General features: G+C 42.1%; 1 protein-coding gene across 1 annotated transcript in view; it reads left to right on the forward strand.

The window, feature by feature from the left end:
* Nucleotides 1-19,406, forward strand: part of chrna8 (cholinergic receptor, nicotinic, alpha 8) — a 313,552-nt gene that overhangs the window by 16,382 nt on the left and 277,764 nt on the right. The window contains exon 2 of the mRNA XM_052019719.1: nt 9,243-9,332. Coding sequence (XP_051875679.1) covers nt 9,243-9,332 — 90 coding nt within the window. The remainder of the gene's footprint in view (nt 1-9,242; nt 9,333-19,406) is intronic.

A 19,406-nucleotide genomic window follows, 5' to 3' on the forward strand; every position in this document is an offset into this window, starting at 1 on the left:
TGAAGTTGGAACATAGAACAGTACAGCACAGAAACTGGCCCTTCAGCCTACAACATTGTGCTGAACTAATTAAACTAGTAATTAATCGCCTAACTAAACTAATCCCTTCTGCCTCCGCAATGTCCATATTACTTCATTCTCTGCATGTTCATGTGCTTATCTAAGAGCCTCTTAATTGTTTCTGTTGTATCTGCCTCCACCACCACCCCAGCAGCACATTCCAGGCACCCACCACTCTCTGTGTAAAACATTTGCCCCACACATCTTCTATTAACTTACCCCCCTTACCTTAAATGCATGCCTTCTAGTATTAGACATTTTGACCATGGGAAAAAATACCAGCTGTTTACACTGTCTATGCCTCTCATAATCTTATAAACTTCTATCAGGTCTCCCCTCAGATCTTCACCATTCCAGAGAAAACAACCTTGGTTTGTCCAACCTCTGGTTCTGCAGAAGATGAGGAGCATTGGTGGTCTTCATCACATAGGCATTAACAAGAGAGGCAATCAGAGGTGATCAGCAATAATTCACAGCACATTGGCCCAAAAATGGAGATTTGGAGATGAATCTGTATTTCCTAATTACCCAGTGATCCATGTTAAAAATGGAATAATCAGGAATAGTTGTAATGTAACTAGTTGCATCTGCTGCCTCCCTCCAGATAGAAGGCATACAGAAATCGCTTCACAGCTCCAGCGATCAATTTCAATACTGACCTCTGGTGCTCTCTGTGTGGAGTTCGCATGCTCTCCCACTGACTGTATGGGTTTCCTCCAGCTGTTCCAGATTCTTCCCACATCCCAAAGACATACGTAGGTTAACTGGCAACTGAAAATTATCTGGTGTAGGTATATGGTGTCTGGTAGGAAAATCAGGTGCTGCTGGGGAAATAAGGAGCATGTCTTAGAGAATAAGTAATGGAGAAATAAGTAAGGGATAGGATTTCTCTGTGAGCCAGCATAGACCCGATGAGCCAAATGGCCTTCCTCTATGTTATAAGGAAATATAATATGAACATGAAACTCATGTGTATTGTCCAAAATACTGCAGATGCTGGAACCCTGAAATAAAGATAAAATATACTTGAAATACTCAGCAAGTCAGGCAGCATCTGTGGATAGGGAAACAGAGTTAGTGTTTCAGATTGATGAGCTTTTATCATAACTAGGACGTTAGCCAAAAATCTTAATTCTCGTTCTCCCTTCACAGGTGATGGTAGACCCACTAAGTATTTGCAATATTGTTGTGTTATTTTGGAAGGGTTATACATGCTGATCACCAGTTGTATTAAATTGATGTTTCTGGGAATCACTTTGGTACAGTAAAGATGCTCATATTTAAATGGAGATTTTGAATATTGTAAAGATTATTTAAATTAGATAGGAAGAGGTGGAAATTACTTCAGATTTGAATGTAGTCAGAATGTACATAAAAATGACGGACTCTAAAAAGGAAATCATAGCCAATAAAACAAAGAGATGAAACAAGCTAAGAAAATACTATGCATTAATCAAAATTATAAGTTGCTACAGGTGAATGCTGGACATTAGCTATTGGCAGTACATAAAGTAACAACTGTGCAGTAAACTGGACTTCATCACAATTAGTAATTGTTCCACATCTATTGGAAGTTGATATTCCTTTAATCTTATTTATCAGTGATATTTTGTGGCCCGTCTTTGCCCTCTTACTTTCTTTCTTAAATGTCCCAGTACACTCTCTCTGTTGGTGGAGAAGGAAGAATGGAGACGTGATGGTCCATCTGAATATTCAAACTGGACGTATTGTGGGCCATTATTTCCAAGCAGGTGTTCAGGTGTTGTTGGTGGAGGAGGTATTTCTGTTAAGAGCAGTGGCATTTTATTACACTTATCTATCATCTGTCATGGCCAAAAGCCAGCTTGAGTGGTGGGCTTTGTGTCCACGGTGGGGAATCTGGCAAAATAGGCCACAATCCAGTAGCAGGTAAATATCCTTGTTTTTGAAATACAGATTGCAGGAAGGTGAGTAGTATGTAGCTTCAAGGATAAGAGAGTGATCAGGGGCTTAGAGAGATGACAGGGCAGAGATGAGAGGTGGGGAGTACAGAGGTGGTGCTTGCACTGGCAGGATAGTCATGACTGGTAGGAATGTCACCCATGGAACATGCTTTATAGCAAAGGTTTCAATTGTGGTGAGTGTTGGAATGTAGGGGCAAGGAGAGTCTAACCTCTCTTTGGGTTACTTTAATCCTCTAAATTATGCATTTCTGTTTTTCGCAGAGGCAGAGGAAGTGAGCTTCATTCCACATTCAGCTGAGGTAGAGGAAAGTTTACATTATCCAACATTTGCCTGTGTTCTGCCACACCTGGCAATTCTTCACGCTGAGAATGCAGTATAGATTTCTCATGAAAGCTCTCTATGCGTCATGGTAATTTTGTTGACAGATTAGCAAAGTCTCCAGAAAATCAGTACAATTCATTGTCTGAGTGGTCACCCCAGGGTTTCTGATGAAGCTATAGCAGATGAAACCATGACAGCTCCCGGGAAATTGCTGCTGCAGACTGAGAATGGCAGAAGAATTTGAGTCACAGGGCTCACCTCAATAAACACAAAGGTCCACAGTAAAAATATTCTGCAAAATGCATTCTGAAACATTAGTGTCTAGAAATTGGAACATGTACCTTTATGTTTTTATTGGATGCATGGTTAATCTTTAGTGAAAACTTAAGCGTAGTATAGAATCAAGGATGGCATAAATTGAATAACATTTATGCTCAGCTACACTGTGCAGTGGACATGGAGGAGCCCAGGCATATGGAGTGGCATTTAACAAGCACCAGGCGCCCAGATGTCATGACCATAACTATCATTCATACATGAGTAAGTATTGTATGGTGCTTAGTCTCTGCACTGCTATCATAGCCACAGTATTTATGTGACTGCTCCAGTTAAGAATCTGGTCAATGGCATTCTAAGGATGTTGATGGTGGGGGATTCAGTGATGGTAATGCTAATGAATATCAAGGGTAGATGGTTAAACTCTCCTTTGTTGGAGATAGGTGTTACCTGGCAATAAGCATTCTCACTTCTGACCTCATGATAAAAGGAAAATCATTTTTGAGCAAGTTGAAGGTGGTTGGGCTTAGGACACAGCCCTGAGAAACTCTTACGACGTGCTAAGGCTGAGATGATCAATCTCTAACCATGACAACCGCCTTCCTTCATGCAAGGTATGGTAGAAAAATTTCCCGTTGTACTCCATTGACTTCAATTTACCAGAGACCCATTGATATCACACTCATTCAAATGCTGCTTTGATGTCAAGAGCACTCATTCTCATCTCATTGCTTGAGTTCAGCTCTTTGGTTCATAGCTGTGATGAAGTTTGGAGCTGAGTGATCCTGGCAAAACCCAAACTGGGCATCGGTAAGTGTCACTTGATAGCACTGATGATGATACCTTCTATCACTTTGCTGTTGATTGAGAGCAGACTTATTGGGCAGTGAGTTACTGGATTGTATTTTTCTTGCTTTTTGTGATCAGGATATATTTTGGCAAATTTCCACATTGTTGAGTAGATGCCAGTGTGGTAACTGTACTGGAACAACTTGGCTAGAGACACAGACAGTTCTGGAATACAGGCCCTCAGTACTACAGCTGGAGAATTGTCCAGTCCCATAACCTGTTTTAAAGGTCACCTGGTTTTCCCTCAGACTCCCAACATCCCCTCCATGAGCAGTAATACACACTCTAAACTTGCAAAATTCCCCAATCCTTTGTCACCCCCACCCACCAATGTCATGAGATACTCCCCCCTCCAATGAGCCAATTTGCGGACTTGAGCCCCCTGGTCACAGACCTCATCCTCAACAACCAATCACAGTCACTGACTATACCTAATCCTTAGTACTGATTGCACTCAGGTTACCAATTGCAGCCCTCAACTATCAGCCTCCATCTATACCAATCTTTGGCAGGGACTCTTACCCTGACCACTCCACCTGTTGATCAGCACTAACCCTTTGTCAGATCCTTGCCCGGCAACCCCATGCTCAGGTCTCCTTCCTCTTCCCTGGATTTACCTGATTTCATTTGTGTGCTCACACCAGTAAAGCACTTTGCCTGTCAGTAAGCTTGTTCAGGAGCACACAAAACTTTGAGTGTCAACCAATCTCTAGACAATTAGCCATAGAATCAGGATTTGGAGAAACAGGAGTATTGAAGTTTGCGATTTTTTGCTTTCATTGATCCTCAGGAAAATGTTGTCTCTTCCAGTCCAATACAAAGCTCATATTTATCTCTCCATGTCTGATACAGGGAAGAATTTCTTACTTGCAACATAAGCTTTGTTTCTTTTCCCACAGATGTGGCCTGACCTGCTGAGTATTTCCAGGATTTTCTGTTTCCTGCTGGCCAATTCAATCCATTTTATTTTAGAATAACAAACATAAATTGGGTACTGAATATATTCCTGTTTCTTCTTTCAACTTTCCAAAATTCCAAAATTCAATCTTACCTGGCCTCTGGTTGTCCCTTTATTGATGAACTTGCCATGTGAATACAGTAGTTGCACCACTTAATCATTCACTCATACCATTTTTCAAAGCCATATATGTAATTACCAGGATAGACAGCAAACTTCCAGCCAAGTGTTCCCTTACAGCTCACATTGGAATCTTCTATAGTTTTGGAGGTCAGCTATAGATTGGGTGTAGATTGGGAAATATTTCCAGTTTGTCCAAAATTACAGCAATCACCTCCTTATCACATCAATATTTTCTGCATGGTTCTAGTGAAGCTTAATGTAAGCTTGAGAAACAATGCCCCACCTTTCTGCTGCCTAATTTTTACTGTTTTGATCTTGAAGTTGATGTGACCAACTTTAGAATTTAACTACAGCTTCTACTCGCTCTCTGACAATAAGTGCTATAGATATAGGATCAAGGACAGAGGAACAAATAGGCTGACAAAATGAGGTGGTGATTCCTCTTTACAAAAGTGATTTCCGCATTTGGTATTGATCTGCTTTCTCTTTCCACATGCCACCTGGACCACTGAAGCCCACTCTGTTTTATCAGCCCTGCTTTAACTATTCATGCATCTTGTAGGTTTTCTGGGTGCCTTTTCTTTCTTGAATTCGTTTCATCATAACTCATAGAACACAGAACATCACAGCACAGTACAGGTCCTTCGGCCCACGATGTTGTGCTGCCACTTTATCCTGCTCTAAAATCTATCTAACCCTTCCCTCCCACATAGCCCTCCATTTCTCTATCATTCATGTGTCTATGTAACAGTCTCTTAACTGTGCCTAATGTGTCTGCCCCTACAATCAAGGCCAGCAGTGTGTTCCACGCACCCAACACTCTCTGTGTAAAAAACTTACCTCTGACATCCCTCTTATATCTTCCTCCAATCACCTTAAAATTATGCCCCTGGTGTTAGCCATTTTCTTTTTTTACTTCAAACAGCCAATCAGTTTCCTGCTCTCCACGAGCCTCTTCACAGCATGTTGTCCCCTTCCCTCATTCAGTTCTTAAAAGTTTCTGCAATTTCTCTTGAAGATGTTATGCTTAAAAAATTGGCTTTTCTTCTTCTCTGCTGATTTTACTTGTCCTGCTGAGTGTTTCCTGCATTCTCTCTTTTGTTTCACTTCACAGGGACCTGAATCTCATTCCCATTTATCTGCCTTTGCTCCATTTCCTCTTGATACTGATAAAAGCAATCTTTTGACCTGAGTCATGAAAATGTCAATTAATTCAACAACACCCAAATACTTGCAGGAAATTTTCTCTATCATTTGCGTGAAGAAGTCATCTCTGAATCATTACTGAACGCCTGAGTTATAATTTAAAGACAGTTCCCCTTTATTCCCAATTGTCTAGCAGAGGAAATATGTTTTGGATATCCACTTCATTTCAACAGCTCCCTTGGATGTATTAACACAAGACAAGTTTGTGCAATTTGCCCTCATAGTTTAACTCTATAAACCTGGTATTATTCCAGCAAATGCACTCCACACCTACTCCAAGGCCATCATGACCTTCCTGAAGCACAGTGCTCCAAACTGAGCAAAATTCATCAGATGGAGACTGATTAAGGCACTAAATTGAGGTTCATTTCCACCACTTTGTATTCCTTCCCCTTGAGATAAAAGTCAAGATTGCATTATTCTTTTCTGCTGAGCTTTGAACAATATGTGTACCAGGATACCCAAATTCATATTGCAGAGTGCCTCATGAATTTTTAATACAAAGTCGTCAATCTGAAACATTAATTCTGCTTTTGTCTCCACAGATGCTGTTGGCCTGAATAAAGACCACTTTCAGTCTTTATTTCATACTTATTGTAGAGGCTACAGTACAGTCTTGAAAGACATTCTATTGTGCATTCTTAGTCCTTAAAGAAGAGGCACAAGACTGAAGGAAGAGTGGAGCATGGGATACAGAGTGCCGCTGAGTTTAGGTTTATTGAGTAAGCTGAGTGACAGTGGTGGCTGAGTGAGATGCTCCTACTCCTTAGGAAGTATCTGTCTTCATCAGCCAGGAAAACAGATACTGGGACCTACCAACCAGCCTGCAGGGAACCAGGAGACTGCAGTCTCCCAACATCAGGCATCACAGGGCAGATGGTTTCTTCAAAGTCAAAGTCAAGTTTATTGTCATATGCACAAGTACACGTATGCACAGGTGCAATGAAAAACTGACTTGCAGCAGCACCACAGGCACATAGCGTCAGAAATCCAACATTCACAAGAAAAACACAAATTAACAAGATAAATTATACAACCTCCTCTGAGGTTTTCTGGGAGAGGTCCAGGGATTCTGTGTTAGGCTACCGCCTTTGGGCTGCATAGTTGTTGGGAAGGGGATGGGGTGGAGGAGGTTGAAGGGCAATGGGAACTGAGTAGTGGCCCTGAAGAGGTTAATGAGTATCGTGCTCTGCAGAGAGTGATCAGCTGGCAGCTGTTAAGTTGGATGGGGAGGGGACGTAAGGCTGGGGTTGGGTAGAGGGTTGAGGATTGGGGAATCAAGAGGGAAAGGAAGGGGGATGATGGAAAGAGGGAAGGAAGATAAAAGGGAGGAGGAACAAGGGATGGCAGAGACTGAGGGAGGCAGTTGGTATAAGGGGTTACAGGTAGGAAGACTGAAGGAGAGAAAGGTCGGGGTGAAGGTCCATGTGGGAGGACCATGGAAAAGAGCCTGGGCAAAATCATGTGCCTGTGCTCATGTGCATGTCTGGTCACAGTACATCTGGGCGTGCTTAGTGTGAGTATATTTCCATGTATATGTGTGTGTGCTCAGTCTGTGCTGCAGAGTGTGGTCTCCTGATGCCTGGCACCTCCTTGCTATTGGATGAAGATCTCATTCTGTTCATACTGTGTGGTAGCTGATATACAATGGACATCCCATTTCAAAAGAATTGATGACCAGGTACTTTCCACTCCTCATCACTGGAGTTCTGGCTCAGGGCTAAATAACTGCTGGACAATATAAGCGTAGGTGGAGGATGGCAGGGTATAGCAGAAGGGAGAGCAGAGGCAACAGAAGGGGGAATGAGGGTCACAGGAGCTGCCTCAGCACAAGCCTGAGCCCAGTGTCCTCTATGAGTGAGTGCCCGGGCTGTGGTGGTGTGGTGGTGTGGTGGAGCCAGGCTGTTCACAATGTAAACAGTGCCAGTAGAAACCTTCCCACTGCCCAGCTTGCAGGGGCCAATTGATGGTTCCCAACCAGCCTCAGGAACCTGGTTAGCACAGAGGTACAGCAAGTAGTGTCCCAGTGGCCCAGGTTCAATCCTGACCTCTGGCGCAGTATGCCTGGATTTTGCATGTTCTCCTTGTGACCACGTGGGTTCCCTCGGGATCTCTGGTTTCCTTCCATTTCCCCAAGATGTGCTGGTTGGTAGGTTAATCAGATAGTGTAAATTACCCCTAGTGTAGGTCAATGGTAGGAGAATCAGATTGGAGTTCGTGGTCATGTGAGAGAAAGGAAACGACAAGGAAATAAATGGGGGAAAGGGATTGATTAGATTGCTCTGAACATTTCAATGACCGCTCTCTAAGTTATATGAAAATAAGTGAGATCCCAGCAGCTGCATGGAGTCTGCCGAAATACCTTCCTCGTTGTAAAAATAGTGAATTATTACAAACATTAACAGTCTGAGACTCCTCATATCCCATTTTTAAATGTCAGGTTGTCATCGGTAGAAGGTTTTCCTGATCCCCAGGCGTTGCAAGAGGAGAGAGGACGGATCGGGTCGGTATTTTAACCATTCTCCCCTCCTCAGCATATTTTTTAATTTGCAAAGCAAGATCTCCACCAGCTAAAAAACACACAAAGTTCGGGAACTTCATTCTATTGAGTCGACGTTTAGTTGTTAGTTTTTGGGCTCCCGGGAATGTTAAACCCCACGGTGATTCTGACGTCGGGAGGCGAGAAGGGGAAGGGAGGTGGGTGAAGTGGGGAGGGGGGCACCTTGTGAAGCATCTGACCGGGAGCGGCGGCCACAAGAGCCGTTGGCGTCTGCCTTTGGGTGGGTACTTTAAGACAAGTTAACCGTGTGAAGAGTGACATTTAAAAAATGAGAACATCTAACATGAGTTTGCGATGAGAATTGAGAGTTGAAAATCTCAGTGCATAGGTATCAGTTTGAGTTGGAAAGCTGGTTGAATTGAAAGTTCTTTGGGGCTTTGGACCATCAGTGTGTCCATGTGCCTGCCCAGTGGTAGTGGTGACAACATCAGCAATCTCACTGTTGCCCCGTAACAACACTGTTCGCGTGTGCCTTTGCACGCTTTATTAAAGATCCCGATCCAAACTGTTTACTCAGCATCATTTCATTTCGGGATACAATTGCACACAAAAAGCAAAGCAAATGACCTTTATTTTGGACATTAAATAAGTGCCGCACAATCCCGGCCGCCCTGCCTGAATGAGACACTGTAGCAATTTACATCAGGGAAATGGGAAATGTAAGGAAATTGGGAGAGAATTGAACAGGCTTCGTGGCACTTCGCTGGCAGCGACAGCGGCATGATGGGCCGAACGCCCTCCTGTGCTGCGAGGTTCCTACCGGAGACTCTCCCCGAGTTGCTGCCTGTTTGGGTGGGAGAGGAGTGTGAATCACAACTGTCCTCGTTGGGTGAAGTCATTCAGTCAGTTTACAGCCGAATCACAAGAGTCATGTTTGGCATCTTGAGATCCATTTAAACGGGCGGAAGGCGGGTTCACGCTCAATCTCTGTTTTACACCTTACAGAAATGCTGGCAGTCAGAAGAATGTTAAAAATGCGGACGCGAAAGTGGCTGGATTATGCTTGGATAACTGTCGTTTTGTGTTTCGTGAAAGGTAAGCACCAATTCCGTCCCCTTTCTTCCGTTTGGAATTTGCCTGCAGATGTATTTGCGGATTAATGTTAAGCTTTGCTTGCCCGTCGCAAAACAATTTTGCCCTAATCTCGGTCGCATTTCTACGGAGATTCTCTCTGTCCGTATATACGCACACAAACGAATTCATATGCTTAACGCACTGAACTCCCAGTTATTCCAGGGGCTAATGGAAAAGTAAAGGTTGAAATATCCAAGCGAAATGCAGACAGCCTGTGTGTATTACCTGATGTCTTCGGGTCGCTTTACTTGGGGGAAGGGTTGCTTAAAACATTGACTGTCCCACTTGGCAAGATTTCGGCTAGATCTGGTGTCGCTCCATCACTGGACGTATAACTCACCAGGTTAGGATCTGAGGGAATGTGGAACCGCTGTTTCCCGTACTGGAGCTCTCTGTTCTTCTGAAGCGAGCGATGGATTCTCGCCAAGTCTCCTGGCTCTCTCCAACTCCGTATTTCCCGAAAGTAATTGAAAAAAAACTGAGGTGGGAAGATGGGGATAGGCACACACAGAATACCGGGATCCAAGAGGACACAGAACGACACACTCCTGAGCTAGAGGCAACCTTCTGCTTGGAAATAGTTTAACACACAGCCGACTTGCAGCCAACATCTCCACAATACAATTGTAGATGGATTTCATTTTTTTTCGCGGAATATCTCAATGGTTCCTTAAAATAATTCAGGTTCATAGTTGTTTGGGTCTTTTATTTCCATTTGGGAAATAAAGCGGAAGTAGAGAGAAGTGTCCACCCAATTTAGCAAGGGAGTAAAACCCTACAAAAAGTAAATTGAAAAGGTCTGATTACAGCGGACTGGTTCAGTTGAATTCTATTTTCTCTTGGGATTTTCTGATTAATCTCAGTCGTGTGTTGATTGAAAGGCAATGAAATAAACACAGCGAGTTTGAGCACTGTATCCAGGGAGAGGGAACCGGGCCATTTTCTATATCATTGCGGAAATGCCTTCAACCCTGATGCATTCTCCACGCAAGGGCTGGTGGAGAGTAGACAGAGGAATACAGGATGAACGTATTAAACATCTACGAGTAACTTTGCAGTTCGAGGCTTTAAGGCAACCGACTATAACAGATATCCGTGACAGAATAACCGCCATTCATTGCCATTAAAGCTCGAACTGTTCGTGTTGACCAAAGTCCCACTCACGGTAAAATAGATCCCAGCAGCTGCATGGAATCTGCCGAAATACCTGCTGGTGGAAGGTTTGCGGGTAACCTAGATGCAATCTGTAATGCCGGGGAAGGAAGGAGCTGTCAATCCACAGGTCTCAGGTGGGTTGGCATTCATCGAGGGAGCAAGTGACAACAGAAAGCCATTAACAGAAGAACAGGAAGAGCTCAGGGAATTGTGTGCGGAGCCGGATTTGTTCAAAGGATAAATCTGTTCAAGTGCGTGCCGTCCAGACACCAGGGGTACTTAAGGACATATGAATTTAGGAGCAGGAATAGGCCATCCGGACCTTCAAGCTTGCTGCACCATTCATACAGATCATGGCAGATTATGATCATTTTCCAGCAGGATCCTATCTCTTTATTCTAGTAATATCCAGATATTTATCAACCTCCGTTTTGAATGAGTAGAGAATTCCAAAGTTTCACCACCCTCTGAGTGAAGAAATTTCTCCTCATCTGAGTCCTAAATGGCCTATCCCTTACTTTGAGACTGTGCCTCCTGGTGCTATACTCTTCAGGCAAGGAAAATATCCTCCCTCTATCCAGCCTGTAAAAATGTGATGAGCTTCAATCAAATCGCCTTCTCATTCTACTAGACTGTACAGAATAGAGGCCTTGTCTGCTCAATCTCTCCTCATCTGGCAAATTCATCATCTGTGGAACCAATCTAGTGAATCTTTGTTTCACTCCCTGAATGACAAATGTATCAATTGTAATCTTAGGAGGCCAAAACAGTACACATTATTCCAGGTGTGGTCTCACCAAAAGTCCTGTACAATTGCAGGAATGTATTTAAATCCTCTCACAATAAATCCAACAAACCACCTGCCTTCCTAACTGCTTGCTGCACCTGCACATTGTCTTTCAGTGATTTGTGTACAAGAACACCCAGATCCCTTTGAGTATTAACATTAACCAATCTGTCACCATTTCAAATACAGTCTGCTTTTCTGTTCTGCCCACTAAAGAACTGCCCACTGGACAACTTTATATTTTTCCTTGAGGTGAAACCTAGGGGAAGAAGTATTATCATTTTTGTTGCACCTTTTATGGTTCCACATCAGCCCAAAGCAGTTTTCAGCCAATAAAGTACTTTTAAAGTGTAGTCAGCATATCGAATGTCAAATTCTCAGCAAAGGCAAAGTGTCAATGGCCACTTCTTTGCAGTCAGTGGGTAACATAAAAACCAACAGTGAAATCCATCCCAATATGTATTTGTCATGTTGACTGGGGGGGGGGGGGGGCGTTGGTGGTGAGTACCACCCAGAATGCTTGGCACAATCCTACTGCTCTAACTTGTAATTGTTCTTCATATCCTTCGTTTCTACATTTGAAGCAGGTTTCAGATGACAATGTGGTAGTCCCTCAGCACTGTGCAGTGGGAGATCTTTGGTGCAAGACTTGAATCTTCAGTCTTCTGAGAGATCAGAGTGCCACTACCACCAGCTAATACTCTTAAACCATGAGTGTTGAGAAAGTGCTGGCACTGGGGAAGGGGAGGGGTGGGAGGAATGGCTATTCCTGGTGGAAATAGCACAACTACAGAGATCAGGTTGTAACAGTAGATTAGTAAGATCTACTGTTACCACCTGATCTCTGAGAAAAAGAATGACAGTACTTCCTGCCAGACACCATGTAAACTCCTTTGACAACACCTTCATTTGAAATTATCAGTTCAGCCTGAAGCTGGAAATCAGAAACAGCAGTGAGAGGACATCATAGGACTAAAATATCTAAAATATTAAAAAAATACAATAATGATACCATACCATAACTTTGGAGAAAAATATATGAAATATCACAGGATAAGTACAAGACAAATGATGCATCTTTTGTTTTCTCCATATATCTCTTTTATTCTAATTCTATTCTTCTCATTCACTTTAACATTGAAAAGCGAAAACACTCCAAATGCTGGACACCTGAAATAAAACAGAGAATGTTGGAAATACTCAGTACATCAGACAGCATCTGCAGAGAGAGAAATATTGTTAATGTTTCAGGTCAATAACCTTTCAAGACTCTTTATCAATCTACCATCCGATTGTTGATTTTAAAAAATTAAGTACTTTGCTTCAAGAATATTTTGTAGTAAAGAATTCCATATTCTGTCTTTTATGTAAAATGAATTATTCTGACCTCTTTAATTATCTGCCTTTTGTGAACCAGGGAGACAATTGATTCCTATCTAGGTTATCATAATCCTTCATACTCCTGAAGATTTCCATTAGATCACCTTCTCATTCAGTTTGAGTGAAAAGCATTTCAATCTCATCTGCACAATGTAAATTCTTAGCCTTGGGATAACACCAGTGGATCTATGCAACAGCTGTTCTATTGCTTTTATATACTTCCCAAATTGTATTTATGTCAGGACAGAGAACTGCAAGTGCAGCTGAAGTAAACCCTTGCAGATACTTTGTCTCAGACTATGAATTTTGATTGCCTTTTTTATGGGCTTATCCACTTACAGTGGCACCATTTATGATCAGGGTTCTCTACAGCTCCACTTGATTTAAAGTATTCTCATATTCCCAGGAATGGATTACCTAAACATTGAACCATTCCATAAATCATATTTTAATTACAGAAAACTAGTGCTGGCTATTGATTTGTCTTCTTTCTTGAAGATGGTCATGATTACAGATCTTCTTCCCAGCTGTGTCCTATAAAATTGTGGATTTGTGGCTGAAGGTCTTTGCTGCCGAGTTTAAAGGTTTCAGCAGGGATGCTGTCTGCTCCAAAAGCTTTGTTATTTTTCAATTGGGATGAGGCTTTCTTGACTTCTTGTCGGTAAGGCTACCCCAAATAGTTTTCTGTGGAATGGAGTCAAGGGCACACACATCAAGGAGTCTCACTTGAGGAGGTCTTTGAAGTGTGGGTTCCTGTGAGCTTTGACTTCCTATCTGTCTTTTATAATCTCAGCTCTGTTCTTGGTTCTCCATTGGTGGGACCTTGGAAGTTTGAGAGACCATTCTGGGCCTGTTTTCCACACTGCATAGCTCCACGACTCTGCATGGGAAGAGATTACCAGATGCACAGATGAAAAGGTACAGGGATGAGCTCAGAGGAAATGCAATGTCCCCACTGACTCCTGGGATCTCTATCCCATGACAGTTCAAAGTGGAAAGGAACATTTGAGATAGTATCAAAAATCTCAAGTCCATGCCTCAAGAGTACACACAAGCCATGTGTAAATGATGGAAGGAGCTCACTATCGAGTAAACTACCCATCTAACCATTGTCAGGCATGTCCTGCCTCACCAGTGCAGAGTCTACAATTCCCTCATTGGTTTTATCATTTACTCCAGAGCCCAGAAAACCAGAATGGAAGCAAGTCATCTTCAATTCTGAGAGCAAAATACAAGCTGCTGGAGGAACTCAACGGCTCAGGCAGCTTCTGAAGAGGGAAATGGTCAGTTGATGTTTTGGGTTGAGACCCTTTTCTGGACTGAAGTATAGAGGGGACGTAGTCAGTATAAAGAGGTGAGAAGGATGGGTGGGACAAGAACTGCCAAGCAATAGGTGAATCCAGGTGAGGAGGGGCTGATAGGCAGGTGGGGGAGGGAGGGGTGGAGATAGTGATAGTGACTGGGAAGTGATAGGTGGAGGCAACAAAGGGCTGCAGATCATGGAATCTGATAAGAAAGGAAGGTGAAGAGGAATCAAATAATGGAGGTGGGGTGGGCAGCTGGGAACAGTGGGGGGGGGGGGAGGGTTATGGACCCAGTGAGAGGAGTGTGTGGGAGATGGATAGATGGAGTAGGTGGGGGAGGGGAAAGAAACTGGGAGATGGGGTGCTGGTCGGGTGTGGCTTGGAAAGAAGAGTGTACATGAAAGGGTCTGAATAGGTCAAGGAGAGAGAAAGGGATAGAAGGGGAGCAGGTCACTTGAAATTGGAGAATTCAGTGCTCAGCTTGTAGACTACCCAGGTGGAATATGAGGTGTTATTCTTCTAATCTGCATTTGGTCCCACCCTGGCAATGGAAGAGATTGAAGACAGACAGATCGGTGTGTGAATGGGAAGGGGAATTAAAATGTCTTTCAACCACAAACTCCAGATGGCCATGGTGGATGCAGGTGCTCGGCAAAGCAGTCGCCTAGTCTGTGCTTGGTCTCACCGATGTAGAGGAGACCACATTTAGCGCACCGGATGCATTAGACAAGGTTGGAGGGGGTGCATGTCTCTGCCTCATCTCGATGGGCTGCTTAGGTCCCTGGATGGAGGTGAGGGAGGAGGTGTAGGGACAGGTGTTGCATCTTCTACAGTTACAGGGAAAGTGCCTGGGGAGGGAGAGGGGAAGGGATGGGTGGAGAAGGATGACCTAACTAGGGAATAATGGAGAGAGTGGCACCTGCAGAAAGGGATGGGAAGGGCAAAATGTGACTGGTTTTGGGATGCAGGCCTTTGTTGCATCCACATATCACCTCCCAGCCTCTTTCACTACCTCCACCCTTCCCTCCCCACCTGACTCCATCTGCCAGTCAACCCCTCCTCATTTGGATCCACCTATCACTTGCCAGCTCTTGCCCCACCCCTTCCCCTCACCTCTATACTGATTATTTTCGCTTTGCACACTCAGTCCTGAAGCAGGGTCTCAAGCTGAAACGGGGACTGTCGATTTCCTTCTGCAGATATTGCTTGACCTGCTGAGTTCCTCCAGCAGCTCATTTTTTTTTGCTCCAGATTCCAGTATATGCAGTCTCTTGTGTCTCCATGTTTAGATTTTGAGAAACTGCTGAAGAGATCGGATATTACGCTGCAAAGGGTTGGAAGAATAGAATATCTACCAAAGTTGGGGAGTGCGAGCAGTATTGATGTACAGTTGAGAACTAAATCTAGGCTCATGAGAGCATTGCATGGCTGGAGGAACCATCTTTCAAATGAGATGTGAAAGGTAGTTTGTATCTGGCCTTTCCAGTGGATGTAAAAAATCCACAGCATGATATCATGGATGTTTCACTGGCTATCCTGGCTGGTATTTAACTCTCTACCAACAACACTGAAAAAAGAAACTATCATCAAGTTATTGCATTGCTGTGTGGAACTTGCTGCATATAAAAAAACTGCTATGCAAAAGAAAGTAATGCCGTGCATTACAAAGCCTTTCTTTCTCTGTACTCACTATTTTCCTTCTATTTATATATCCATTTACATATCCATCAGTCAGACCTGCTGTGATTACAAGCCTTCATCACCCTCTCTCAGCTGGAACCACCACCACTGGCATTATTCAGTCTTACATGGTCTTCACCCTATCACAGATATTTCTTTTGTTCTCTCCACCACTTCCCCTTCTCTGTTTTCTGTTTTCCAGTTCTAATGAAGGGTAATCAACATGAAATGTTAATCCTGTTTTTCTCTTCACAGATATTGAGTATTTCAAGCATCTTATGATTTTATTACAAAGTACATTGACTGCAAACTGCTTTGAGCTATCTTAAAAGTCATGGACTGTATTGAGGAAATGCAATTTTTTCTTTATAATTTCCTAAAGACCAATATGAGAATGTGAATCATGATATAACACAGAGATGCACGAGACTGCAGATGTTGGAATCTGGAGCAACAAACAATCTGCTGGATGAACTCAGGTCCTGATGCAGGGTTCGACTATCAACGGTTCCATTCATTCCACAGATATTGCTCGACTCGTTCCTCTAGCAGATCGTTTGATGCACATGATAAAACAAGTTGTCAACTTCCCTTTATTTCCCCTCTTTACTGTGATATTAAATGTATGAATCACAGATCTACAAAGGATAGGAAGCGCATCAGAAATACATAGCTACATCAGGGTAGATCTTTATATATCAATCTACAGAAATAAAGGTAAAATTGTTTTAACTCATACAGGAAATTATTGAAATAACAATTTTTTTCATTTAGTTTGAACTTGGCAATAAAGTTTAATTAACTTTTCTTCTGAATGTTATTGGAATGTAAAGGTGTTTCCTGCATTTACCCAAATCCAAAATCTTTCTTTGGATTAAGATGGGCAATAGTTAACACACCCTACTTGCTTATCATGGAGGAATTTGAGACATAGCGTGAGATACATAGAAAATTTAAATCTGTACTGTGTGTTTATATGCCATGTATTGTATACTGTATTTTGGGAGGAAAATATTGTGTTATCTCAAGACTGTAATGTGATATGTTGGGAAGTAACACGGCGTATGTTTATTCAATTTTTTTTTCTCTCTGCTGGTTGTTAATGTAAATACCAAATGTCCTTCAGCCTTGAATTTTGAGAATTTCGAGTGACATTATTGCAGAAGAGTCAAGGGCTGATGTCATTGAGAAAGCATAAAGATGTTCCACTTATTTTCTCAGGAATGGAAGTACTTTGACCTAACAGGACCTTAGTCAGTATCAACTCTCTTCATTCTGGTAGCTGGATTTCAGCATGTTTTTGTGGAAATTTAATTTCTAGGCATTACACAATAAATTGCTATTAAATTGCAATAAATTGCAGAGAAATTCAACTGATTTTTTGCTTATGGGAGAAGAATTGGAAAGGTAACCTCTAAATTATGTCATTATAATATGGTGTGATTTTATTTCAAAACATAATTTGCATTATCTTGGGTACCGTAAGTTCACAAATATGCATCCTTGAAATCTGTGTAATTAATCTTCAAAATGTGAAGCCTGTTAAGGATGTGAAGCAAAAAGCAAATGTGTAGCATATGGATTTACCTGGAGGTAATGTATCAGGGTTCCAGTCACTTAAGTGGTGGGCTTACCACAGTGCATGGGCAAGTAAGCATTTCACGTTGCTCATATTCTGGTATTTCATTCAAATTTTATTTTCGCATTAAAGTTAATATTGTGTTGGCTCCCTTTCCTCAACACCATTTCCATTACTCAAGATATCTTTTTTCCAAATCTTCTTCACTCCTGCTCTAGCTTCTCCTGTATTGTGAAAATTATATCTGTACCTTCCTCACCTCAGGGTTTGTATATTCAGTTCCTCTGGGTAGCTATGTCACCTCAACTTTCTTAAACTTCAGTCCCAGCAAACTTCACAACCCAGAGTGACCCAGTTGCAACAACTTCCAGTGCTCATGAGTTTAATTTAATACATCCCTTTTTTTTCTAAGACTACAACCCTCATGGTGATCCCATCACTACAAATCCCACTCCTCTAACTTCTCATCCCTCACTTTAACTGATATATTGTTGATGAATACTCATCTTTCACAAGCTTCTGCTCTCTGAAACTCTGCCCATTTCTTTTCAACTGGCATTTCCTTTCCTGTATCCAAAAACACCTCAAAACTCTCCTCCTCACTGTGGATTCAGCTCTTCACCCCAGGCCTTCAATTCTTATTCAAAGCTTTTTGTTGCATCCAAAAGCTTGTCATTCACTGCAGCTTTTGAAGTAATCCAAATCGTATTCCTGTGTACTGGTGTTATATACATACAAGTGATTGTTATTTGTTTAGTCATCAGTGGTGGCATTCTCGCTTTGTAGTTAGATTTGACATCCAGGTTGTGAGTACAAACAAAATGCTGAAAACACTGACTGCATCAGGAACATCCATGGAGAGAGAAAACAGTTAGTGTTTCAGGTTGATGATCTTTTATCAGAACCTTTTACCAGATTGTGAATAATCTAGTTTAACCTTAGATAGTTGCTGGTAATTGTTTAGTTGTTAGAGATGTCATTCTTGCCACAAGCACCTTTCCTTTGCCATCAACTTTAACCCTTCCCACAGCCCTTACTATGAAACATTGGCCAGAACTGGATTTGGCCTTAAGGCAGAATTTTAGCAGGATTCCACTGCAGCATAAAATCCCAGCCATCTTGTGCATTGCACAACAAGAGACTCTGCTGTTGAATCCTTGTGCTTAATGAAACCTTGTACATTTGATGGTATGGTGGTGGTGGTGGAGCAGCAATTAAGTTAGTAACCCAGGCACATTGGCCAACAATCCAGAGTCCTGAGTTCGAGTCCCACCAGGGCAGACGTGGAATTTAAATTCAGTTAATAATCAGTTAAAAACATGCTAGGCATTGGTAATAATGATCCACAAAATCGTTGGATTGTTGTAAAAGCTCATCTGAATTACTATTGTCCTTCAGAGGAAGAAATCTGTCATCCTTACCTAGTCTTACTTGTATGTGACTAGATCCTTCTCTGTTGTTGACTCTGAAATGCTCTAGCAAGCCACCAAATTATACCACAACTGTGTTTGGATTGCAGTGGTTCAAGAAAGTGAGTCATCACCACCAATTAGGGCAATTAAGAATGGACCATGAATGTTGCCTTTGGAAGCAATGTCCAGATCCCAAAAATGAATTAAAAAACACTTGTTTTGTAAGGATTGCAGTAAATCTACAGATGGGGTTACAAATAACTACTGCACATTGGAAAATATCCGATTGTTTTTTGTTCAGTTGATTCCAACTTGACGTATGGAATTGAGTGCTTGCCATGTATTCCTTATTGCTATCCATTTTTATTAATCCTGCTGCATCCTTGTGGATTAGCGCCCTGTGGTTATTTGTAACTAGATGATAGGCATGTTCAAATAGCTGGATTAAAAATGTTAATATCTCATAATTTTATTTTAGGATACTTCTAAAGTGTGCATCCTGTCTGTTATTTATATATTAAATGCTTTTGGGGTATAAAATGGAGCTCTCTCCATCCTCTGCTCAAAGATCTGATTGTTATTGACAAATGTGGCTGCAATTTGATGTTTGAGAAGAAGGCTTGAAAGACATTGAGCATTAAAAATAAATGAGACCAAAAATGAACAACGGCTGTCTGGAATAAGTCTTGTACATTGCTGACCCATTTTAAGTAAAATTCTTGGCATTAAGGCTTGAAA

This window comes from Pristis pectinata, chromosome 7 (genome assembly GCF_009764475.1).
Source record: "Pristis pectinata isolate sPriPec2 chromosome 7, sPriPec2.1.pri, whole genome shotgun sequence".
NCBI classification, from domain to species: Eukaryota; Metazoa; Chordata; class Chondrichthyes; order Rhinopristiformes; family Pristidae; genus Pristis; species Pristis pectinata.